Genomic DNA, 26,242 nt, shown 5'->3' on the forward strand with positions numbered 1-26,242 from the left:
CATTTATATCTCTTTCATGCCCTCAACCACCTCTTCCACTCCTCAGCAATAAAAATTTCATTTGGGGTCATAGTCTTATTAAAACCAAAAACCCACCCATCAATCACCCCCATTTATTCATAATTCCCATGTTTTAGGTCTAGTCTAGATTACATGATCTTGATCCTTTTGTGCCATACAATACATACTGATTCCAAGAAACAACTCCTGGCCCACAAATTCAACGGTGGGGTATTAAAGCAATAAAGCTTGCATTTAGCTTTGTGGGCCCTCATGTTGCTTTGCATTGCCTCATGTATAATCTCAAGGTCATCAGTGCCATCCCCATATACCTCCATAGTCGCCCTTTTTATTGGCAAACCTCCCTCCATCATCCTCCCCTTGTCTGCCTCCTCAGGGAGCCCCTTTTCTCTTCATTCTTCTTCCCCCCTTCAGACTCTACAGTCCATACACAGTCTCAGTCTTCATATATCCTTCTCTTTCTCTTCACTCTGATCGACCCATGATGAAACCAGAGGAGATAAGCCTGCGGAGAAGCAGCAGCAGCTGCAGAAGCACCCGAAGGATTCTTCCGTCGAACTATATAAGATCGACATCATCACTTTTACCAGACAGAGGCGACGTTCCCGAGAAGCATCTATTGAGAAACAACTCGGCCTTCAGCCTTCAAAGACTCAACAAAGCCCGAAACATGGTGGCCATCATCCGCTCACTTCTCGGCGTGATCTCTCTCTCCACCTTAATTCCCACATGCCGGTGGCTCAGCTTGCCTTCCCGTCTTTCGTCGTCACCGTCGTTAGGCCGCAAAGTCACCGGGACTCTCTTCGGCCACAAGAAGGGCCATGTCAGCTTCGCAGTGCAAGAGGACCCACGATCTGAACCGGTTCTACTACTAGAGTTACCGACCTCGACGTGCTCTCTGGTGAAGGAGATGTCCTCCGGGTTGGTCCGGATCGCGCTTGAGTGTGAGAAGGGGTCGGCCGGCGGTGGTCGGTCGGGGAAGCTGTTCCAGGAACCGGTGTGGGCCATGTACTGTAATGGTCGGAAGTGTGGCTACTCGGTGTCCCGCACCTGCGGGGACTCTGATTGGCAGGTGCTTAGTACGGTTCAGACTGTTTCTGTCGGTGCCGGTGTAATTCCGGAGGAGAAGTGCGAAAGCAATAACGCAGCAGAAGGGGAGCTTATGTACATGAGAGCAAGGTTTGAACGAGTCGTGGGTAGCCGTGACTCGGAAGCTTTTTATATGATGAACCCGGACGGTAATGGCGGACCGGAACTAAGTATCTTCCTGCTTAGAATTTGAGACGCGTGTGAACTTTCGACTCTGATCATAGCAAGCTTTACATGATTGTTTTGTAATACTTTTGTAACTTATAATTGCAATCGCCTATCTTCTGCTTTGAAATCTTGTGCTTCGCCCATACTGAACAGAAATACCAGATCACCCCTCTCCCCGTCACTCACGCGCAAAACACGTGCACTCAGAGGAATGTCAATCTGTTGTATATAGACTAATGTTTCACAAAAAAAAAATTATTAGACTAGTGAAGTTTACCTCTAAAGCTGTGTTTGGTTTGACAGAAAAAGAAAAAAAAAGAAATTTAGGAAAAACTTTTAAGAAATTTCACAAAATTTGTTAGGAACTTTGCCTCAACCTTTTTTTTCTCTCTTACTTTCTATCCAACTAAATGCAATTTGGGCTGAATTAACCCTAACCTAAACTGATAAAGTTGGATTTATTGAAATTTAGATCAAGGCTAGGGTTGAAAAGGGTTCGATTATGATATCTTAAAAAACTTATATAACAAATTAGGTGGTATTCATCAAAATTTATTAGGGTTTGAATGACCAAAGTTCTTCTATAAGTTCCAATGTCATACCTTTTTGGCATCATAGATTTATCTAGGTTAAGGTCTAGGAGTTAGGTTAAAGTCTAGGCCTTAACCAACTCAAATTTAACATATATATTTTTATGTATGTATAAGTGTGTATATTTATAATATATGTTGTGCGTTTATGCTAAAATCACTACAACTTAGACCATCCATCTTTAGTTTAAGAAATAAGAACACTTTAGCCAAAATCCCTGGACCTTTTGAAAGCAAAATTCATGTACATGCCCTAAGAGCACAACATCCAGCTACACGTTAGGAATATTTATCGATATGTGGCTGAATGCCTTGCTCTTAGGTGTATTTACAAGTTTTGCTTTTAGGATATTTTGGTGATGTTTGGCATTGATGCCGATTCTTCCTTAACCATATTTTCAAAAGATTGGTGAGTTTTGTTGTTTGGTATCATTTCTGCGTATAAATCAATTTTTGAGAAATTAAGGGGATGTTTGGAACCATAGTCGTTTTCAAAAAAACGGTGCCACGTCGGGTCCATATAAGTGTTTCAACAAACGCCCATGTATTTTTTTGTTTGGTTCATCCGATTATTAAAAAATCAGGCATGCCTTGAAAATCGGGACCCTTCGAAAATTGGAACCCCACAAATTTGGCGTTTCATGCATCGGTGAACCGTTTCCCCCAACGATTGACTGATGTGTATCCTATGTGGTGTTTACCTATCTGGCACATACATGAAAAACGGTGATGAAAATCACCTTACCAAACAGTATAGTGTTCACTGCCTACATGGTAGAAGCGTTTTTTTTTGTGAAAAATGGATCTTAAAAGTATGGATGATTTTTTTTTTTTAAATCGGTCCCAAAAAACATCAACACTTTAGCTTTTCTGCTTTTTGAGTCTATTTGATAGTGACTCAATAGTCTCTATGAGAAAACAGAATACTGAAAACCAGGGAATAATTGAAAATAGTGATCCTTAAAAAAGAGCTGATTTCAAAAATCGATTTTTTGTTATTTCCCAAAAATCACCAAAATACCAAACAGAAATTTCAGTATCAATTCCACTAATGCTGATGTGGCTCTAACATGGCATTAATTTTCAAAAAAAATGGCATCTATACCAATTACCAAACATCCCTTGGACTCCACCCCCAAAAGAAGTAAGGTTAGGTTAAGGTTAGGATTGGGAGTTGAACTACTCACATTAGATTATGGTTGACTTCAATCCGAGCCTGACCCTAGCCCTATTTAATTCACAGATGTGCTATACTTGCACGTGCGGGTCTCACTGGATTGTGCAGAGAATAAATCAATAAAATTGGAAGACCATAGCCCTATCCAAGAAGCCAAAAAGAAGTCAGAAGTGTGGGAGTACCCACGCAAGAAATGTACATATTCACGTATTTTAAAGTCAAAAACAGCTATATTGGTCAATGGTCATGGCATCCAACAGACACCACCATGCCATGGAAGATCTGGACAATACTTTTGGTGTCTCTATGAAACTCCGGTTTTTGGCACATATATATACGTAGATTTTGGTGATGCACAGGTCCACGTTGAAGATGGTATATTTGGGACCCACTAACCAATGGTCACAGATTGAAGATGAATAAAAGATTGGAGTGGAGACAAATCAGCTTACATATGATATGATTTCGTTTTGGAGACATGATTTGGATGGGAGATTAGGGGGATGTTTGCAACCGTGGTCGTTTTTTAAAAAAACGGTGCAAAAACATCGGGCATGTCTTGAAAATCGGGAATCCATCGATGCATGAAACATTAAGTTTGGTTGGTGAACTGTTTCTCCCAACAGTTGACTGATGTGTATCCTATGTGGTGCTTACCTGTTAGCACATGAAAAACAGTGATGAAAATCACCTTACCAAACAGCATAGTTTTTCTCACTGCTTATATGGCAGAAGTGTTTTTTTTTTTTGTGAAAGGTCTTGAAAGTATGGATATTTTTTCTTGAAAATCGGTCCCAAAAAGCACCCATACTTCCAAACACCATGTAAATTAGAAGTTCTATTTTACTTCTTTTTGAGAGGCTAGCAGAAGAAATATTGCATAAATCAACGTTTTTTATATCAATGGAATAGTTTCAAGTCATTTGATTTTTAAGATTGAAAGAAAAGTACAAATATAATTAGATAAATAAATATATATATATAATACAAATACATAAAAACAATACAAAATGTAAGTTTTTAATATTTTATATACTTGTATTTGTACTTCTTTTCAGTATAAATACAAATATGTACAGTATAAATATATACAAATAATATAAAATACAAAGTTTCACACACTCTACATTTGTACTCCTTCCGAACTGAGATTAAAGAAATATCAGTCATAGTACCGTTGCAAACAGTATCCATTTGTTTGAATCCAATTTTGATTTGATTTATAAATATATATAGTCACATGTACTTAAAATTTACATTTTATCCATTTGTAAAGTTGATTTGAATGTCATGTTTTTATTAAATTGTCATAGGTTCAAGTTCCATACATATCTTTTATTCATTTTGTTCATGAAATAGAGTATAGAAGTCATCTTAATTCATTTAAATTAATAATAGGGTCATTTATTAGAGCACGTCCTATAGTTTCACAGATTTACTTGAATTTACCCTATAATTTGTATTTTACTAAAACACCTCTTATAGTTTATAATCTATTTACTTAATTGACCCTTTATTGAGAACTCTTTGTTTTGCCATTTGAAAATAGTAACATGATCACTTAAATTAAGTGGAAAATGTTTAAGGGCATGAACCCATGGTTGTTTATTCCAAAAATACCTCTAAACTGAGTGAAAAATGTTCAAGGGTATGGATCCAAGGTTGTTTATTCCAAAAGTACTCCTAACACTTTTTTGAATAGAAAACAAAATTGATCAAATAGATAAAATAGAGTGGTTGTTTGTGTTTTACTAGGGGCAAAAATGGCATTTTTGTTTTTACTTTATTTCGATTAAATTTATTTGAATGGTTGTTAGGGTTCAAACTATCATTTTCCACTTTCATCTAATGGATGGTCGATTAAGTAAACAGATTGCAAACTAAAGGGGATGTTTTAGTAAAATACAAATTATAGGGTAGGTTTTAGTAAATTCATGAAACTATAGGGGGTGTTTAAGTAAATGACCCTTAATAATATATGATACTTTAAACATTTTTAGTTTAATTTATTAACACCATTCAATATCCGATAGTGATATGAGTTCTATTCAAATCTAATATAAATCCAATGGATATGATCTAATTCAAATTTGAATAAAAACCAATCAAGTTTGGATCTACTTATTCATTGAATCCATTTATAATCCTAAATGTCCTTGGCGGGGACATTCCCTAGCTTTTTTGATATTTGTAGATCTCTACATTCTGTTGTAGATCACTCCTTATTTATGTTGGCTATCTCATTTGACTCTACTCAACCTTAGATAGGAGTAGGGGTGTCAATTGGATTAGATTTGGTCCAATCCGATCCAGTTCAATGTGAGTCCATTATAAATAGACCAGGTCCAATCCAATCTAATGAATGTTTTGGACTAATTTGGACTGGTCTAATTCAATGTCTAGATTGTCTAATATGTTCAAATTCATTTTGATTAGATTGGTTTCAACCCAAACCCGGTCCATTGATATATATTCATATCTTATATCGATGGACCAAATATTGGCTTAATTCAACCCAATCCAATATAAATTTGTAATGGATGGACCAGGTCCAATCCAATCTAATAAATATTTTGGACCGGATTGATCCAATCCAATATGTCTTGTTGGTCCATCCAATCTGTCTAAATTGATTTTGGACTGGACGTGGTACAATCCAAAACCGCTCCATTGACACCCTTAGATAAGAGCTCCTCGCATTGTAAGCTGTAACTAATACCATTGGTGTTTCTATCCGAAATATTTTGGGTGATCAATACAAATTGGTGAGAGAAATGTATTGTCACATCAGATAATGAGAGCCACTTCAGCTAGAATGATTAATACACCATTGCAGTCTACCTGAAACATCAATTTGAGGTTTCTACAAACAGCTTCCAAATAATGCATTTTAAGATGTATATCAACTATTAAAAACCTCAAAGCTCAAATAATAATTGTATACCAATTTATATTAATCAACCCAAAACATTTCATACAGCTGGTTTGAAAGAAAAAGGTAAGGTGGAGAAAGGAGGGGAAAGGCTTTCAAACCAAACAGCCAATAGAACCAATTCCAAATAAGCTAAGACTTTTGATTGAATGGAATTGGCGTTGGGGCCCAGGGTTTATGGCTCCTAACCAAAGCTTTGGTTATCTCATGGTACAAACACAAGGATACAAATGAAGTTAAATTCTTAAGGGGGTGTTCCACAATATGGTTGGTTTTTGTTTTATTTGTGCCATTATTATCTCTTTTAAGATAAGTGGCAACCTTGAAGTCCAAAAACACGACAAACTATACAAATGACAAAAGACATATAATATAAAAAGAATTCACATCCTCAACTTTGATGTTTGGTTCCAAAAGTGAAGCCAATGTAGAATTTGGATGGGCACTCTAGACTTTGTGTTGGACTTCCTTCCCTTTGGTATAAGATGACTGATATTTTAGTTGGGACTTATGCGAGGATGAATCTTGATCCTAGAAACAAGGGGCAATTGGCAAGGTATGTGGGCTCCAAACCCATCTATGGGGTATAGGGTAAATCTAATAGGTCAACTAAGGGGGAGTTCCATGTTGGTTCATGTTGTTGAACACCCATAAAACCATTGGAGGACATTGTCCTACCACATCCATTTTATATGGTAATTTTAGGGTTTAGGATTAGAGTTTAAAGGTTTAGATTTTAAGATTTAAGGGTATAGAGTTTAAATTTTAAGATTTAAGATTTAGAGTTAAGAATTCTGAAGTGGGTTGAACAGTCTAAAAATAACCCATTTGGACAATAATGGGCTTGTTGAGGTTGAGTGGAGTGGGTATCATAATAGCCCATTTATACGTGTTGGGTTTCGTACGGAGTTCAATCTGAACTGAAGCCCTAGGCCATGACAACCACCATGATGACTCGGGGTTATTGCTGTTACTGTAACTATGGAGACTGGAGCAGGAGCTAGGCATCAGTACTAGCGTAACTGCTTAATAGGAAGAGGAGAAGAAGAGAAGAAACCCTAACCCTAGAAATCATGGTTTGCATTAGAAAGGCCACCATTGACGACCTGCTGGCGATGCAGGCTTGCAACCTACTCTGCCTCCCTGAGAATTACCAGATGAAGTACTACTTCTATCACATCCTCTCCTGGCCTCAGCTCCTCTACGTCGCCGAAGACTATGGCGGCCGCATCGTCGGCTATGTTCTGGCCAAGATGGAGGAGGAAAGCACCGAGTGCCATGGTCATATCACCTCCCTTGCTGTTCTCCGTACTCATCGCAAGCTTGGCCTCGCCACCAAGCTCATGACCGCTGCTCAGAACGCCATGGAACAGGTATTCGGTGCTGAATATGTCTCGCTCCATGTCCGCAAGAGCAATCGTGCTGCGTTCAATTTATATACCGAGACGCTCGCTTACAAGATTCATGACGTCGAGGCCAAGTACTATGCTGACGGGGAAGATGCCTATGATATGAGGAAGCAGCTGAAAGGAAAGCAGAATCATCACCACCACCATCACGGCGGTTGTTGCTCGGGTGAGGCTAAGAATGAGGAGGTGAAAGCTAATTCTTCTGGATGATGATTGAGGTAATTTGGTTTGGGATGATTGGGTTATTGGAATTTTATCACTTTTTGGATTGCTAATTTGTATTTTAGGGTTTTATCGGATAAACCTGCGCCTGAAGGTTGTCAATTATCTTGATTATCACCATTCAACATTCAAGTAATCGAGATAAACATGCTATGTAATGTTATACTTGACACATGAGAAACTTGAATGAAATAATGACAGTAGTTATATGCTGATGGCAACATCATGTTACATAGAGAAATATTTACAATATTTTATATAAATTATGCTCCTTACCGGGATATGAAAATGAACTTGGAAGGTCAGAATTAGTGGTAATAAGCATGGAAACGTGTTTGGAGACTTTAGATGCTGTTTTTCTTATTAATAGATAGCTCAATCGAGAAAATTTCAACTGGAAAAGAATATTGGGTTTTCAGCCATTACATTGTTTTTGTAATGGATGATCCAATTCATTTGTGTGCAATTGCATTGGTTTCAGCCTTTATTTGTGAAGAGGTGGGCTTGGTTTACCAGGCTTATTTGCTTCTTTGATTAAAGGCATCTCCCTCAAAAATAAGATGAAGAGTCTTGACTTTAAACCAAGGTGACACTAAGGATTTCTATCTTTTACGTCATTGCACAAACCTTCTGCTTCAACTAATAAGGAGACTCAAATGCTGGAAGAGCAATTTAAAGAATATATAACCTTGATAACTCAAGATGATCGCAAATAGTGTTTTATGTTCTACATCCTTTTTCATCTGTGTTTGTACTTTGGCAATTGCTTGCTTAAATGATCACACCCAGATCATAGTGGGCTTGTTAGATAGGTAACACCATTTGTAACCACTGGCTCAAGGTTTATGAACAATTTCTCGGCAAAGAATAGTATAGCCACAAATTGCATGATGTACTTGAAAGTCAAGCCTGTTGAATTCAAGCTCATCATTCCCCTGCATTGAAAAATGTCTTATTCCAAATTCCCAGTATATTCCTTGCTTGCAGCTTTCCTTGTTTTTTTTCTTCATGCTTTAGCTAAATTCATCCTTACTTTCTGACATGTATTATCTTCTCTGAAGAAAGTTCAACTCAATGGAGGTAACAAATGATTTTTAGAATTCAAGAATTCTGGATGAGAATGAGCATGTTTAAGGGGTCCCTGTTGCATGTGGTCATATTAAAAGATTTTTTGAATTTTCAATAAACCACAGAGTGCTAAGAATCAGTTTAACATTGATGGGAACCATCTGGTTAATGAAATCTTCAATGAGTTTAAAGTTCAATCAGTTGGATTTTGGTTGACATTGACCAGCTTTACTTGATATATGTCTTACAATTTTTATTGTCCACTTAATGAAATCTTCTCAACTTTCTTGGTATCGATAGTCTTCTTAAGGATCTTTCTTGTCATTAGAAATTATAATTATAAGTTTTGCAAACTCTTCTCTGTTATTCTTTTTTTCTGAAGATTTTGGGTTCAACACATCATTCAGTATGGAAATAATGAGCAAATTTCATTATCTTTTTCTTTTTCAAAAGAAAAAAAAATCAAGTTTATCCATTTAACAATGATTTTGCATTCAATTTCAAAACGTATGTGCTTCTTGGGATCATAAACATCCTTTGATATTGCACTCACTTTTTAAATGGGTTGCACAAATCAAAGAAAAAATATTAGAGAGAAAGAAGAAAAGAAAAGAAGGAAGTCTCAAGTGTAATAGGGTTTGGAATTGATTTTTTTTCATGCCTTCTGTTCCTTAACTTGAATACTATGAATTTTAATTACAATAATGCCCTCACAATTAGAGCCTACTGACTACTGAGTTGCCCAATTGCAAAGACAAATCCACCCTTCCATATACGTTGACATACAATACCAGTAGCAGTTGGAGATAAACCAGCAAAAGTTACATCTTATGAAGCTGACACAACATGCCCGAACACATAGCAATTCAAGTGATCCATCCAATTGGAATAACTTAGTACATACTGCCAACCCCGCGTAATCTTGTCCATGGTTACATCCTTGAACATTTGTCCATTAGAATCCAATATACCGCTCTAACCATGAGGAGATCAATTAGAACTCTTGCACACAACTTTCCTTTTATTCAAAATTTTTGCATTTCTTTCTCCCCATAAACTCCATACTACGTGGGTGCATTGCAACATTATTTTCCCCACTTTTGGAGTGTAAATGTGGAACTTGCAAATAAAGTAACTCAAGAATACTACCAGGTGCAGACCACAGCATCAACCAGAAGGAAAAAGTGGCTCAGTACTTGTTATTTCACATAGGTCATACAAGACTATTTTCCCCATTTTGCATTTTTTTTGAAGCATTTCCCCATCATAGGTCATACACGTGATTTCAAAGGAACTAGAAATCAAATTTCTGCTTTAATTCTTTATCATATTAATAAAGGTTCTGTTACTAATAAAAAAAACTCGTGCTTTAATTTTTTCCATAGAAGATAACCTAGATTTTATATTAAATTAGATACAAGAAAGATGTACATCTGGTATACACAAGAATAGGCATCTCTCCTATAGGGAGCCATCACTATACAACAAGGCCCTGTGTGCCCCTGCTCTAGCAAGTGCATCAGTGACTGGATTTTAGCTGAAAGATGTGAATATATTCTCAGTGAGGTAGTGCACTAATCTTTTATAGGAGGGGGAAGGAAAACTCTGTACATGAGGCCACCAGGGAGGAGTGGAGGATCTCAATATAATTCCTTCATAGTTGCCTTGGGAGATTCCATTGAATCCCTTGGAGGTGGATTGATGGAGATCCATTAGCTAATGAGAGATATAGTTCCTCCTCTGAGCAATTATACGTCACTATTGTCCTCTGAATGTTATCAAAGCTCAGTTTGGAAAGAGTACAAATACATACAAAATAATATAAACAACAAGGTTTTGCACTCTCCATATTTGTATTTGTACTCCTTCCTAACTGAGCCCAAGTTGTTGAATTTTGAAATATAGCTGTTACAGTTTTAAATGGACTTAGAACATGGAAGTGTCGAGGGAAACTGGTAAAATTGGGGATGTTCTTATTTCTTACTCCCACTCCACCTGATCAATAACATAGATGTTGATAATAAGCAAAGGCAAGGAAAATGATGTTCCTCTGCAAGCCCTGAAATTGAAACTGGCAAGCCAATAAAAGACAAGCAAAACCACATAGAAATTAACTTAGCACCCCACACCAAACATCCCTTATAACATTTCCTCTGCAACCCCCTCGGCATGTAGTTGAGTCTCCATGAAACCCCTGTAAATGATGTTCCATCCTGCAGCCACATTTTGGTTTCACATTACATATAATTTGAGTATCCAAGATCTAGTAAAACTGTTCAGCATACTTCAGGGACTAAAATTTGCTAAGCAATTTGGGTTTCATAACCTGGAGGTAGAAGGGGACTCACAAGTGGTCATTTTGTGGACAAGAAGTGGTACCCAAATCCCATGGATCTATAGGCACGCAATTTAGGAAATATAAAGTTTAGCAAGGGAGATGAATGTTGTTTTTAGATGGATGAGAAGAATAGCAAATGGAATGGCAGATACTTTGGCTAAACAAGGGACTGCTAGACGACAATTATTTTGGGCAGAACTCTGAAAGTTGTATATTGGTGGAGAATTTTCCACCTTGATGTAATACCTTAGTTGAAGTTAATAAAATCTTTAAAAACTAATAAATGTAGTGAGACTATTATATCTGTGATTGACTTGATTTTAGATATTTTGTATAGTAATTTATGCAAACTAACAAGCTTCACCAGTTCACCTATAAAAAATCTGTAAATAAATAAAAAAGTTTTCTAGTCAATTCAAGTAAGGTTATTCCCTACATGACCTACCCTATTTATGTCACATGGAAGGATGATGTGACTGAGTGGAAATGACCCTGTACATAACAAAAGATAAAGAATAAAAGCTCCATCTTTTTCTCATAATAAAAAGTTATTTTTCTTCCACTTGATGGGAGTTGGATTTTCTCCCTTAGTGGCATGTATAATATGATTAAAGTGCAGAATCATTTTCTCCTGCTTCTTTCATGATGAGTTGTCCTCTCAATACGTAGATTGGCAAGCTTTGTTTCAAAAGTTATGAAAGAGGTGGATGAAATGTGATAGGTAGTGATAATTAGAAAATTTCTATGGAGATGTTTATGTATAAAATGTATTTGACTTACACCTTATACATTATCCTCCTTTGGTAGGAGTATTAGTTTCCTGTAAAAATTAGCAATTTTGTGATTTGTGAAGGGGATTTTTTATGGGTCACATACCGAGTTTCTTTCCCCCTGCTGTTCTGAAGAGTCGCATACTGGGGGTTAAATTACAATGGGTCAACTTCCAGAAATGTAAATTAAAAGTACAATCAAATAAAGGAATCAAGCTTGGGTCATATGGGCTTGCTTTAGGATTTAGAGAAAGAATTTCAATATTCAACAACGACAAATACTAACGGGTAGCAGTTAAACACCTATAATGCTGAGAGCTTTTAATATTTTCATATGATGCATAATCTTTTCTTCTTCTTTCTTGAAAAATTCAGTTGATTCATAATCTTGACATCAGGTCGATGTGCTTAATGTTGAAGCTTCCTTTTGCATAGACAAGGTGGAATGTTATGTTGTGGTTTTCTTTTTGAACAATTTCCTTTTGTTTTCAAATTGACCGATCAGGGATAATGCTGTTGAATTGAAGAAAGCTCCATTTGTTCCACAGTTACGCAATGAACTTTGAGGAAAGAGTTGAACATGGGCCAAACTTTCTGTAGAACAAATTAGTACAAAAAGGAGTATGTTTTTCAAGAAATATATTGATTTTGAGATGCATAAGTTGTTCATTGAATAATTGCTCCCGACTCACTGAGTTGAGGAGAGTTTCAAGTTTAGAGTGAAGAAATGTTTCCCTATTTCGATTTACAAAATATAATAGATTCTATATGCTCTGTGTTGTGGAAAGTATTTTTCTGCCATATTATTGTCATATATATTTTCTATTTTGTCGGTTGTCAAGAGTAAGCAGGGGATGGTCCCATCCTTCAATATTCCTGCTTTTATTGAAAGAACCCATTTAGATGATTTGTTAGCTCCTGCCTCTAGTTTTCTGTTTGGGTTGCGATTCAATGGCAGGCTGCAGGCCCCTCAAATAAAAAGCATCCACTCTGATCAATGAATGGAACTCTGTTTAGTGTAGAAAAATCTAGTCGGTAATCTTTTTTCTTTTTCTTTTTTTTTGTAGTATATGTAAGTATATTACTCCCTCATTTCGCATGTATCAGAAATGTATTCGATAACGGTTTAATCTTGAGTAGAGCATTTAATCAAAAGAGATGAAAACGGTTCATTTTGGCGCAAAGTGAAGCAGAGCAAATCATTTTCACGGTGGATATAGCATTTAATGTTTGCTTTGATGCATTCTTCCAAACGCCAGCGAAAATGTAAAGGTGTTTCAGTGTTTGTTGATCAAATCAATGGTTTTTGGCGAAATAATGGGAACCAGTCAACTGATCGGTTCTCGGTTTTTTGGTCCGGTCCGGTTTTGTAAATCATGAGAGAAATTTTTCTCCTACCATATGGGCACATTAGGTAAATACAATGAGTGAGTATGTAATTTCTGTCAAAATAATTAAAAATAAAAATAATGAAAAAGGAAAACCTAAACGTATTGGGAATCGGGACCCATTTACGTTTTCTTATTTCATTGTTTTTATTTTTAATTATTTTGACAAAGATAATAAAATAATGGATAATTTCTATCTAATGGAACAAAAACGTTTGGATGAAAGGCACATTAACTAGGACATGTACCACACAGCTATTACGTACTCACTCATTGTGTTTACCTAACGTGCCTACTACATTGAGACTCAATGGATAATGGTACGGTGCTACCCAACGTTTTAAACTTTATTAATTATTATAAAATAACTTTTTTAATATTATTAATATGAGGGCACATATTCAAGTAAAGATATAAGTTAACAATATGTGATCAAAATTAAACTTATGATTTGAATGAACCAAAACCAAAACCAAAGCAAATATCCCCTATTATTAATAGCATAGATTATTATTATGAGAACTCATCGAGGCATCTTTGGTTCTGTTCGGCATGGATGCTTCACAAACATTATGTTTTACCAATTTGACACATCCGAAAAATGGTATTTGATCTGTTGCTTGCTGTGCTGTGTAATGTTATGTACACATGGAACCCACACTAGTGTATGGAGCACTGTCGTGTTCACTCCTGATTGGTCATGTAGAGCTTTACACACAGCGTAGCATGCAGCAGACCCGGGCTCACATGTATTTTGGAAAATGTCACTACAATGGTTATGTTTAGGGTTTCCGAAGAAGAATTCATCTTCAATCACAATAAATAAATAAATAATAATGATGTTTCTTGAACCATAACTAAAGATCGATTAGTATGCATCTCTAACAAATTGTCAAGGAACAAAGAGGAATTTGATATATAGTTGTTTTATTGGCTGTGGGATCAATCATTTTGTTTTTTTTTTTTTTTGCAAATCATAAATGTAAGCTAGGTATTGACTATTGAATGGCTGTAGACCACATACATTTTAAAATGTCTAAATACCCTTCTGGATGATTTCATCTTTATCAGACTTTAAGATAATAGAGGAGCATTTTTTTTTTCTTAATTTGAACAGTGGGAACACTCTCTCATAAGATTAGGGTTAGCAACGAGAATAATTTAGAAGGGTAATTTTGGAATTTAAAAAGATTTAATACATAATAGTTGAGGGAAGAATCTGGCATAAAATCAAGTTTAGGTTGTAGTCAAGTGAAGCACCTAGAGTTTACCAAAAAGAATATGTACGATCAGGGGTGCATTAATTCCTGATTTTTTTATGAAACGCAATAATCCAGACAAACTATTTGTTTGACAGAGCTCAGCCTAAGCCGTGTCTAAGGGGCCTTGAACGCATACCCAACTGAGAGCTCAATTGTTCGTTCAACACTTCAATGCTTCAATTCAATGAGGCCTTCTTTCCGGAATTGGAAGGAATGTAATATAATAATGAAGCTCATCACAAGGTCCAAATGTGTACTCCAAGGGCAGATTTGTCTTTGCGTGTATGGGACCAACTGGTGCTCACATCGTTTAATTCATGGATGAATCACTTACCAAGACGCCAAATCTCGAACTTTCTTCCCTTCTTCTCCCATTTGTTTGCATCCATTGAGAGGGTAGAGCAATCCAGTCCTTGCGTCCACATTATGGGGTCCACTTTTTGCCAGGCTTTAGATGGGGTTGGAGCAACCAAGAAATTTCAACTTCCAACCACCTCTCCATATGAACGAAATACCAGAGAATCACTGCCCCAATCACAAAGTGCCACGTCATCATGCCATGTGGACCTTACATGTACAGTGTTGACATGTATCAAGATTGGCCTTCACGAGTAGAACTGTAGACGATTGAAACTCTGTTTTAGAAGTTAACCAGAGAGTCTCCTCTTCTCGCGTGGTCAGACCAGACGTGATGACTTATTAGAGAGGAGTAGATCGATCGAGTAGACTTGCAAATCGACGATTATCCACATACAGATAATAACATCGAAACAATTTAGCCCCTCTCCCTTCCCCCTTTCTTCTCTCCCTTCAACTGCCTTCTGCAAATCGACGCTGTGAAGAAGAATCTCCGGCATGAACGAAGCAAATCACAGTTTCTCATATACAACTAGGGTGAAGAATTAAATCACACAGCCTAGACGATTATCCACGTACAGATAATAACATCGAAACAATAACAAAACTCAAGAACTTCATGACCCATATGAAAGATCTAACTACTAAACATTCTGAATAAGCGAGAGAGAGAGAGAGAGAGAGAGATTGGAGATGTCATCAACAAGATTATGCACATGGGTTCTCGACCACAGATAGCTCCTCATCGTCGCTCCTGAAGACCAAGTATCCAACGGAGAGACCCAACACGACGGCAATGAAAACACCTCCATTGAACGACATGACAGCCAGCATCAACATGTACCCTACCGCGGAATTGATCCCAAACATCACGGCCACCAAGAACTTAGCGGATTTCCTCCACCGGCTGCTGGCGACGAACCCGGGGTTGAGGAGAGCAGTGTGCATGTTCTGCGATGACACGACCAAGGGCTTCTTTCCAGCGGCGAAGAGCTTCAAGCGGAGGCGGCGGTCTTCCATGGACTGGTAGACGACGGAGACGAGGAAGCAGAGGAGGAGGGTGAGGGAGTAGCTGGCCCAGGAGTCGGTGTTCCAGGAATCAAACAGGATGGTCACATTTTTGCCCCAGTAGAAGGTCATGTGCATCATCGTGGCAGGGTTTAGCGAGGCAAGAAATTAACGAAAGCGAATGAAATGCAGAGACTGAATCACGTAGGGGAAGAAAGTTCAGAAACGAAAGAGAAGAAATTGTGAGAGTCGCGTAGGGGGAAAAGCAACGAAACTAGTACGACTGTAGACGAATTCAATTGATTAATATCATACTTGCGTACAAGGTTTGGTTATCGGTGTCCTTTGGGAAGTAGAAGTAGGGCTATCCTAGTCCAACACCTACAGACTTTGAAAGTCCGATGTATGATTGGACACTACTGGATCCGAGTGTCTCGGATTTGGGTGTTATAGTTATAGCCTGCATTGGTCCGATTAAAATTATATAAATTGAATAGTTTATGTTTGTATTATATGCACAAGTGAAAATGTAATAATTTATTTTTTTCAATTTCACTTTTTCAATTTTTAGGCATAATAAGTCCAACTCAGATTAAATCCAAATTGGACCAGAATCGAACATAATCGGATTTGACACAGCTAAATCCGGTCTTTATTTGATCCGATCAAAGTCTACTTGAGATTAAGGGTGTCGATGAAACGGTTTTGGACTAGACTCCATTCATTCAAAATCAATTTGGACAGATTGGGCGAATCAATAAGATATATTGGATTGGACCAATTCAATTCAAAATATTTATTAGATTAAATTGGACTTGGTCCTTCCGTAATAAATTTTATTGGATTGGGTTAGATTATCCATTGATATAAGATAAGATAGATGTCAATGGATCGGGTTTGGATTGAAATCAATCTAAATTAAAACAATTTTGAATAGATTGAATGATCCAGATATTGAATTGGATTGGACCTGATTCATTTGTAGTAGACTCACATTGGACTGGATCGAATTGGACCAAATCCGATCCAATTGAAACCCTAGAACATAGGTGTCCTTTTCTTAGTGGACAACTAATAAGGGAATTGGAATCGTTCCTTAGCTAGCACGCTTCAGTGCCTCACTCAACATTTCCCCATAAGGGTAAAATACAAAAAACCTTTCATGAAATTTCTGAGAATCATAAAAACATTTTTTATATTTTCATTTTAACACAAACTTCCCCTCTATTTTTAAAAAATGTTAAAGAGATGATCAATTTTTTTCATTTACGAATTAACGTGCATCTATTTTTATTAAAATAGCCCTGTTCATCTTCTTGACGAATTCTCGTTGCCCGAATTCCCAGTGTCTCGGCTTCACCGGTCACAGCTCTCTACCATGCTGCAGAACGCTAATGGTACATCGGTCCATTTATAACCAGAAAAATTTCCGTCTCACACCGACGTCTAATGGATTCTTAATAAATACTGTGGAGGAGATGGACAAGATTGGGCTCGACTATTTCAGAAGGAAAACAACCCGAAAGGTTTGGCCGAGTGGTCCTACTTTTTCTTGCTTCATGAACAAACCTCGTGTCAATCAAGCAGACGATACCATAAGGAATATCTGTGTCAAATGGTTTGAAGCTCATCCTGTGAATTCAGTTCTATACGTATCCTTTGGTTCTCATAGCAATATCTCTCCTTCCCAAGTGATGGAATTAGCAAAGGCTTTGGAGGCAAGCGGCAAATTTTTCATTTGGGTTGTTAGGCCACCGATCGGATTCGACGTTAATGACGAATTTAGAACAGAAGAGTGGTTGCCGAACGGATTTGAAGAACGAATGAGAAAGAGCAATCAATGGCTACTAATCCGCAGATGCATGGGCGCCTCAATTGGAAATTCTGTCACATAATTCTACTTGTGCATTTCTTAGCCATTGTGGTTGGAATTCAGTGCTGGGAAGTTTGAGCCAGGGAGTGCCGATAATAGGTTCGCCATTGGCTGCAGAGCAATTCTTTAACTCAAAACTGTTGGAGGAGGAGATGGAGGTGTACGTTGAAGTTGCAAGAGGGAAACTTTGTTCCTACTACACACATAAGACTCGAGTGCGTATTTGGCGTGATGAGCTGCAACAATGGCGGCTTCAATGGATCGCACGGCAGCGGCGATGTCCCAGTGAGCAGATCATATGAGCGAGAGAAGCAGAGTTGTGAAAGACTTGTAGGTTTCTTTGACTTAGTTCATCGTTTCTTTGAACAGTTCCGTTGCAGGCGTAGCCGCAACTGGATAATGGGTTACTGGTGGATTGTATCAGTCGTCGAGAGTTGAGACTCAATTTTCAAAATCGCCGCCTCGTACGGCGCCACCTCGTCCCTCAGCGAGACCAGCCCCAGTGATTCTCCTTTTCCGGCTCCTATAAACCTCCTCCGGAACTTGTCTTTCAAATAGACCAATCGCCTCAACTTCATCACCACCGCAATGTCGGCAGCACTCATCTTCTAGGCCAATGCGCCTCTTGCAAGCCAACGTATGCCCTTTTCACCGCCGACACCGCTTCGAATACCTCCCCCATTAACACTTCCATTTCCCTCACCTCTCCACACTTACCAGCTTATTCTTCTCCACACCCACCAATATATATGCTATTCTGTAACTTAAGAAATTTGCAGAATGATTAGCTGACCTTAGCTTGCGCTCAGATCGTAACGAGAATCTGGATGGGTTGTCCGTCGACTTCCTGTAAAAGGGAATTGAACGCAGAAGTTGTTGATCTTTGATTTCCTTTTTGGCGTTCCTCCAATCGACCTTTTTTTGCCTGAAAGAACAGAAAACCGTCATTATAGGAAGTCGATCGGCCTTGTCATTTTTAGGCAATGAGAGGAAACAGAGTTTCACCATCAATACAGAGGGCAAAGGGTATTTTAGTAAAAATAGGTATACAATGACACATATAGGGGTAAAATGAGTATTTTAAAAAAAAAAGAGGTTTTAGTTAAAATTAAACTATAGAAAAAGTTTTTATGATTGTCAGAAATTTTAAGGAAATTTTTTCTAATTTACCCTAATAATAAATATAGGTATTGGAGATATTCTCTATGTACGGCCAAGATATGTTGTGAGGTTGATATGAGGTGCGCTCTATTAAGAATAGATGTGTAGACTCCTAATAAGGGGCCAAGGGGGGCGTTCGGCTGTAGGGAACGTTTTTCTGGGCTTGGCAAGTCCACCCATTCACTCTTCTTGTCTTGGTAGAAATGTTGAGGGCAATTCTTCTTTTACCCCCACCAATGGTAACATGTCATGCCTAAGAATGCTCTCAACAGGGTCCAACAGCTAGGGGTGAGTAAAAAAAATTCAAAAAATTGAATCGATTGAAACCAAATTGAAAAATTGGTTAATTGAATTGATCGGTTTGATTGGTTTTGAGTTAGTGTTTTTAAAAAACTGAAGGTATTGGTTTGGTTTCGGTTAATTAATATAAAAAACTGACAGTTAATTGAATCGACTGGTATACATATATTTCTATATATTTTATATATATTATATATATTTTATATATTATGAATTAATAAATATGCATTATGTATAAATATATTATTTAAAATATAATATTTTATATATATATTTTTATAATAAGTATTGTAAAAATTAAAAAAACTGAAAAAACAAACCAATCAACCGGTTAACTGATTGTCTTTGATTCGATTTCGATTACCGATTTTTCAAAACCGATAGTACCGATTCGATTCAAAAAAACACCCCTCGTTCGATTAAACACTTAAGCACCCCTACCAACAGCCAAAGTATGCAAGGTTGATCCATTGATGGTTTGTTGTAAGGCAGACAGCTATCATCCTCTGCAATATCGGTTTAAAATGAACATAGATGGTGGTAGCAAAGGCAACCCCGAGGATAGTGTGTCCTTGGTAACATGAAATTTTTCATACGATATCCCTAAAACAACCGAACCAATAAACTAAATCATAAACGTGGTAGTTAATTAGTGTTTTTTATTAAATTTTATGAGTGAGTTTTAATTGCTCAAAACTCTTTCCATATCACCTCATTTCTGTATTATAGATTTTCCCTATTACATAAATCTCCTCATGTTAAGAGCTGATTAGTCTTTACTCTACTTTTGTTGTTTTTTTCTGGGAGGGTTATGAGAGAATTCTGTTGAGAGATTTTTATACTGGGGTTGGGGAAGGCAGACTAAGTCCTCCCCTGTTATTGCTATTTTCCCATTTGATAATGGTTAACAAAATTTACTGTTAGGTGAGGTGTTAATTTTTTTTATTTGGGTTCGGTTTGGAAGGAATACAAATAGAAATATATAGAATAGTGTAAAACCTTGTATTTTGTATTATTTATTTATTTTTTTTGAAACTTAGCCTTAAACCCTTGTCCACTTAGTAAATTTGACCTGGTAAGTGCTTTTGACATGGCTCTTCGTCTCCTCCATACTCAAAGAGTTTATTTTCCTTCATTCAAGGTCCTTCGGAGCATTTTTCACTTGTGAATCAACACATGAGACATTCTCATCTCAACCTGAAATAAAAGAAAATCCAACTTGTATTGATGACTTGATATGTAATGTACTATCATATTGGAAGATGTGTTGATAGCGGATCCAGATAACTTCATCCCTACAACTTCTTCAAATGCCCACAGCCAATATAACCATAATCCCTATTTTAACACCTCTAAAGCTTCTCCTCCTCTTGGGGTGCTCCTCCAATAGGCGCAATTATACAACAACAACAATAACAATAACATCAAAACAAACATCTTATATTTAAGGGTGCAATTTAGATCGGCCCAAATTAACATTTTACACTACTTTGGGTTTGGGCCTTAGGCTGTACCCATTAAAATTTTGACAAATCGCACCCGACTTACATAATAGTATAATACATTGTCATTTGCAAAATGAGACCTGTGTGGGTGAGAATTGTCTGGCAATATATTTGTATTTGTACTCTTTTCAAACTGAGCCTAATGTCTCTATTAAAAAAGGCAGCGCTGTGCATAAGATTCGCGCTAATATGAGTCTGGGGATGATATTGATTCTCAACCTTTTTAAGTATGTATGCATATCTTAATTTTTCCATTGTTTATCAACATTTCTTGAGTATATCCTAGAATTGACACTTCACATAAATTATTCGTAGTCATCTGGCCCATAGACTTAGGCTGCATTTGGAAACAATGCAAATGGGGTGTAAATCCCGGTTCAGGGTAAATTTGCACTCTGGTTCACTTTTGCTTGTGTTTGGCAACATTACATTTATGCATTGATAAATGACAGAAAATGCATTTTCCAATGCATATCTACATTGATATAAGATGTAAAAATACATCAACAAAAAAGAAGTAAATTTGCATTCAAGTGGGCTTTTGATTAAAAAAAGCATATGCTTTATTAGAATTCGTGTTTGCATCCATTACAGCCAAAAGTTTGTTTGGTAAGAAAATAAATTTATCAGTACAAAACTAACCGAACTTTACAATTTATATGGCCCATTTTACACTCTACATATTTGCATAGTTTCCAAACGCAGCCTTAGGGGCTATTTATTAACAACTGAAAAGGCTGAATTAAATGACTAATTGCTTGACTTTTAGTGAGTGAACAAGCTATTCAGTAAGTTGTAAGCATTCCAATGGCTGAAACTGGAATTGGTTCAATAGTTTGAGTTATAAGCCTGAAACGTAATAATAAATGAATAGAGATATTCATTTAAGAGTGCAACTACAAATATGTGTAAAACGTTGTGTGATTTTTTAAATCTTGTATCTGCACTCTTTCCAAACTGAGCGAAAAGATAAATTGGTAATATATACAGACTTTTTGGTAGAAGTAATATATACAGACAGAGCAAACGGTTTTTTGTCGGATGGGCCCAGTAGAGCTACCACTTATCGGGTCTTAAAAATAGGCCCAAAACCAATTACGATGGATTGGGTTAGATCTTTGGATCTGTTGGTCGATCAGGCCCATTAATAGGTCCATATAGATTAAGACGTCGGTATCAGTACGACCTGACCTGTAGTTATTGACATTTCTCATGGTGGGTGTGTTTCTTATTAGCAGTACCCGATATTGCCAGTAATTTAGGGTTGAAATATCTTCCATTGTAACCGGGTACAGTAGAAACCGGATGGTTGGTTTCAGTAGGCTTATCTCATCATTTTCGACTTTCCAATCAAAATTGAGCATTCTGGGATTGAGTATGAGTCAGTTGCCAGTTGTGGTGATAGTTTCAGAAACTAAAATCTGGCAATGTACCCATTAATGAGTATGGGATGTATAATCTCACAAGTTCAGAAAGAATTTATTATGTCATAGTTTCATATCGGCTTTTTTACAGGTTTCAATTGAATAGGTTTGTTGACCATCAAAAAACAAAATGAATCGGTTTCCATACTCATGGACCAACCCACAAAATTAATTTGATCCCCTCTTTAATGGGAACTGGGAAGTGATCGGATCAAATTTATCTGGGTTTAAAGTACCCATTATGACCCGGATTATGGTGGCCGGATCAGTCAGACTGATTCACTGATGGAATGGAGTTATGAAACTAACATCCACTGATCCACATCTTGCACCCAGGGCCCAGGCCCATGGAATCTACAAAAGCAATGGAATTTGTTTCCATCAGTTTTAGAGAATAGATTCAGAGTAGAACCAATTAATTAATCAGGATAATCAGGTCTGACCCGATTAGGCATTTTAACAATATAACCTTAAAAATTGTAGTAAATAATAAGAAATCAGATATGCTCCTCACATAGCACGCTTCACACTGACTTCACAACTTATAAATTTTTAATTCATGACCTCATGGGGAGATGTTCTTGATGCACAGCTGAAACGTGCCGTGAGGCACGCTCTGTCAGGAGCAAATCGGAACTCCTTAAATAAACACTTTACTCTTCATCGATTTGGAATTGTAAAATCCTAACCCAATTATCATTGTGAAGACAAATTCCAAAGTTAATAATGTAATCAAGGTGGGGTGGGCTTTTTGACATCTCTCAAGGTGGGGCTGGGCTTTTTAGCAAGTTGCAATTCGTTTCAGTGTAAGACAAAATGCAATATTTAGGCCCAACTGACCAAAAGATCAAGGGCAATGTGCCCATAAAACTCATGGATTAGAATCTTTTATCTTTATCGGTCCTGAATCCTGATCACAGGAAGAAAAAATCTCAATCCAAGGGCTATTCTGACCCATGTAAACCCTAGACATGGACCCTCGAGAGAGAGAGAGAGAGAGACCATTTCTTGACCAAAGACGACCGACAGCTGATCCGAACTCCAGCAGCTGATCGCATATCGGAGATATAAAAAATTAATAAAATAACAAAGTGGCTAATTACATCGAAGGTTGAATCTCTGTGTATAATACAAAAGAAAGGACATCAAGACAATCTTGTTTTTGTAGTGGGTCCCTCCTCTTCCTTCCACGATCCATAAGATCCAGTAACGAATCAACGGTCACAATCATCATCATGATCAGTGTCACCACCACCATGTTGTTAGGGATCTCACAGTCTCAATTTAGTGGGGCTAGCTCGAACCGGTTTAGTAAGGGCTGGCAGTTGGCGAGCCCACGGTTCGAATCGATTGGGACCCACGACACTGATCCTTCAAAAACTCGGCTTGGTTCGATTAGATGACGCTCTATACCGTGAAGCGACGAGGAATTGAAAATCGGGGAGTCGGCACGACGACATCTTGGCCGGATTTTATCATCTCGATCCGGTCCTGGATGGTCCTGTCAAATAGCCGGTTCTGGGGGTTCTCGGCGTAGCAGACGTAGTAACAACTAACGCAAGCCTGTGGCAATGCCATGCCGATCCGAGTCTGATACATTGATCAAGGCAGCATGGTTTTGGACAATTAGAGAGAAACCCAACACTCAAGTTGAGCACATCAAGTATTTGATATAAAAACAATAAGACAAATAGAGGGGGAGAAAGTGGTACCAACCAAGAGGTATCCGATGAAAAAGGTCAGGAGCGAAACAGTGGCAGTGAAGCCCTTGTGGACCGCCCAAGTCCACGATGCGGTGGAAAGCACGCAGATGGACCCGCTGCATACTCCGGTCAGGAAGCAAACTGCGCTGGTCATGTCGGCGTCTACGATGGCTTCCATCCCTTGCTTCTCAAACAGCTCCCATGTCTGCTGTGATGCCTGAACAAACCCCTTTCCATATGCAGCTATCTGTAACAAACAAACAGTTCAGAGATTAGAACAAACACTCAGTTCATTTCAACCCCAAATTAACATGCCCAATGACTCCAATCTGTCAAATCGTTTTAGACAGTAGTTGATACAAAATATTGCAGAAAACGGTATGGCTGTGATCATTCAATGGAAGTTATCTGTTTTTTTTTTTTTTTTTTTCCACCGTTAGGGCCCCTCTTGTTATGGACATGCTAGGTTGCTCCCAGCAAATAGTCTGTATTTGTCCACTATAATCACATAATCAATCATGGCTGTAGGAATTTTGTAGTGGTTTAGTGTTAACAGCAGCATTGATTACCTGAACATAAGCCCAGCCATTGCCATATCTGAAGATGTTCTCCATGACTCTGAGGCAGCAATGGGCACAAGAGAACATGAACTCATCTTCGCCTTCGAGCAAATTGAGACCCCGAGCGACAATTCGCAGAGCTTCGATTGCTGGCACAAAGAGGGAACCCAGACTAGCGCTTCCAAGGTTCCTAGTCATCGCTCTTTGGAAGCAACATTGGGTGTTTGACTGCATTCCTCTAAGATAATATAGAGCTATAACCCGACTAACTGTCAAATTGGATACATTTCTCATCACTTCAGCCGTCCAAGCTAAGCTCAAGAACAGTGCAATCACGATCAAGGGGGGAAAGTAGAAATTCAGGGCTCCAATCACTGCTACAACCCAGAGAGTAATCCACATGAATCCAATACCCAGCATCCAGTAAGTAGGTTGGTTGAGATCAGAGAATTTCGGGACTGGTTCGAGTGATTTTACGAAGACTTTTGCGCAGAAACCAATTCTATGAGAAACCCAACAAGCATAGAGGCCATTACCGACTGCGAAGCAGATAAAGGCAACTCCGACGACGTCTGTAGTTGCCCTCTGGAAGCAAAGCAGAAGAATCCCTGCAGCCAGCGATGTCACAAAGCAGCTCCATAGTATGACCCTAACCATGATTTGAGGCCATTCCCTAACTGCCTTTTGCCATACAAAGGCAAGAAAAATGCTTAGAATCGCTGAGACTTCAACCTGTGGCAACCAGAACTCTAGTATCCGTTTCTCTCTTCTTTGAGTGCTATTTGTTTTCAAGAGCCCTTGAACTGCCTTGTATCCAAGAAAAAAAACTAGCCCAACTGCTGCAACCATGTGCAGAAGAAACAGAAACAGAGAGATTCGGTTCGTGTAAGACCTTGAACTCAGTGTATTGAACGGTTGCTGATTCGATCAGGAAAAAACAACAAAAACCCAGAAAGGATAAAGGTCAATAACTTGTAAAAGAAACGAAACTTCAAGCATATCAGTCTCTTTCTATATGACTTACTTGTGGCTGTGGGGTCGGCGTCGGTGCAGTCTGTGCAGGAGAGGGAGTTGCAACCCGGGAGGCAACCGGCGGTCGGGAGAGATTTGGAACTCGAGCACCCTGAAAGGCTATCCTTAGAGGATTGTAAGGGTTCAAATTCCTCAATCTGGACACATTGAATCTTCTTCCAGTAGAGCTTTCAGCAGTTTTTTCTTGAAGACCCACTTCCTGTTTCTCTGCATCCTTCACATCAACATTAACTTTGTTCTCCTTCTCACCTTCTTCTTTCGCTTCGTTTTCTTTACCCCCTCCCTCCATTACCTAAGAAGACAGAAAATCTCTGCAACTTTAGTAGACCATTAGAAGAGAAACAGAACAAAGCGGCCACTCTGTAGTTCGTTGCAAATGTTCTTACCGGTTCTTCTGAAGCACCCATATGGGAGAGCTGCCTGTGAAATCTATGCCCGTTCGGTCGTCCCCGGCGGTGGCCGTATCTGGTGGGTTTGTCAGTTACTTTCTCTGGCTGTTGTTGTTTAGCTTTCTTTGAGCCGTTACCCTCAGGCCTCAGCTTCTTCTTTATTATTATTTCTTTCTGTTTTCCTTTTCTTTTTATCGTTTTCAACCTTACCTCAGCTCCACGTACGATCCATCCAATTCCAACCCACTTATTTGCAGATTGATTAGCAGAAACATGTGGGTGGCTGGGGATTGGGTTTGGATCTGATTTTGGTTTGAATCTAGTCGGGTGAGAAGGTTTGATCCAGATAGGTAGACAGCCAGCTTTGGCTCTTTGCCCATACAATTCGGATCAAACAATCTTACAGTGGCTAAGTGATTCAGAGCCCAAGAGATATGAACCACAGGATTGAACATGTAGACAATCCAACCGGTTGGATAGAGGGTCTGGATTGATC

At 38.1% G+C, this 26,242-nt stretch overlaps 4 protein-coding genes and 1 pseudogene across 6 annotated transcripts; 3 read left to right on the plus strand and 2 right to left on the minus strand.

Annotated features, from left to right (window-relative positions):
* Nucleotides 1–312: 312 nt before the first annotated feature.
* Nucleotides 313–1,405, plus strand: LOC104606312 (protein MIZU-KUSSEI 1-like). The gene has a single exon (XM_010271445.3). It carries the CDS (start codon nucleotides 503–505, stop codon nucleotides 1,301–1,303), a length of 801 nt encoding a protein of 266 aa, XP_010269747.1. The 5' UTR covers nucleotides 313–502; the 3' UTR covers nucleotides 1,304–1,405.
* Nucleotides 1,406–6,880: 5,475 nt separating this feature from the next.
* Nucleotides 6,881–12,565, plus strand: LOC104606313 (N-terminal acetyltransferase A complex catalytic subunit NAA10-like). Of its 3 annotated transcripts, XR_016082020.1 has the most exons (3): nucleotides 6,881–7,604; nucleotides 12,183–12,224; nucleotides 12,333–12,565. XR_016082020.1 is itself a non-coding variant. In XM_010271446.2 (2 exons), exon 1 carries the CDS (start codon nucleotides 7,051–7,053, stop codon nucleotides 7,594–7,596), a length of 546 nt encoding a protein of 181 aa, XP_010269748.1. In that variant the 5' UTR covers nucleotides 6,882–7,050; the 3' UTR covers nucleotides 7,597–7,604; nucleotides 12,290–12,565. The 3 variants fall into 3 exon arrangements, 2 of the variants coding, with proteins under 2 accessions (XP_010269748.1, XP_010269749.1); XM_010271446.2 differs by lacking the exon at nucleotides 12,183–12,224 and having other exon boundaries at nucleotides 6,882–7,604; nucleotides 12,290–12,565; XM_010271447.2 differs by lacking the exon at nucleotides 12,183–12,224 and having other exon boundaries at nucleotides 6,882–7,604.
* Nucleotides 12,566–15,499: 2,934 nt separating this feature from the next.
* Nucleotides 15,500–15,940, minus strand: LOC104606314 (copper transporter 5.1). The gene has a single exon (XM_088897946.1). It carries the CDS (start codon nucleotides 15,938–15,940, stop codon nucleotides 15,500–15,502), a length of 441 nt encoding a protein of 146 aa, XP_088754072.1.
* A 45-nt stretch (nucleotides 15,941–15,985) lies between these two features.
* Nucleotides 15,986–19,237, plus strand: LOC148802609 (UDP-glycosyltransferase 92A1 pseudogene; annotated as a pseudogene).
* A 3,877-nt stretch (nucleotides 19,238–23,114) lies between these two features.
* On the minus strand, nucleotides 23,115–25,968 carry LOC104606315 (protein PNS1-like). Its single transcript, XM_010271449.3, has 5 exons — nucleotides 25,744–25,968; nucleotides 25,350–25,649; nucleotides 24,335–25,243; nucleotides 23,779–24,012; nucleotides 23,115–23,652 (listed from the first exon to the last, which is right to left on the minus strand). The coding sequence occupies exons 1-5, from the start codon at nucleotides 25,762–25,764 to the stop codon at nucleotides 23,470–23,472; spliced, it is 1,647 nt and encodes a 548-aa protein (XP_010269751.1). The 5' UTR covers nucleotides 25,765–25,968; the 3' UTR covers nucleotides 23,115–23,469.
* Nucleotides 25,969–26,242: the final 274 nt, after the last annotated feature.

The sequence above is a fragment of the Nelumbo nucifera genome, chromosome 2 (genome assembly GCF_055504915.1).
Source record: "Nelumbo nucifera cultivar China Antique chromosome 2, China Antique-T2T, whole genome shotgun sequence".
Taxonomy (NCBI): Eukaryota; Viridiplantae; Streptophyta; class Magnoliopsida; order Proteales; family Nelumbonaceae; genus Nelumbo; species Nelumbo nucifera.

Bases quoted from the DNA above. Each gene is read 5' to 3' on its own strand.
- LOC104606315 (XM_010271449.3), bottom strand. From the start codon at position 25,764: ATGGGTGCTTCAGAAGAACCG. The intron at 25,650-25,743 runs GTAAGAACATTT...CTGTCTTCTTAG, and splicing joins TGGGTGCTTCAGAAGAACCG to GTAATGGAGGGAGGGGGTAA. The intron at 24,013-24,334 runs GTAATCAATGCT...TGTTTGTTACAG, and splicing joins ATGGCTGGGCTTATGTTCAG to ATAGCTGCATATGGAAAGGG.
- LOC104606314 (XM_088897946.1), bottom strand. From the start codon at position 15,940: ATGATGCACATGACCTTCTACTGGGGCAAAAATGTGACCATCCTGTTT.
- LOC104606312 (XM_010271445.3), top strand. From the start codon at position 503: ATGATGAAACCAGAGGAGATAAGCCTGCGGAGAAGCAGCAGCAGCTGC.
- LOC104606313 (XM_010271446.2), top strand. From the start codon at position 7,051: ATGGTTTGCATTAGAAAGGCCACCATTGACGACCTGCTGGCGATGCAG.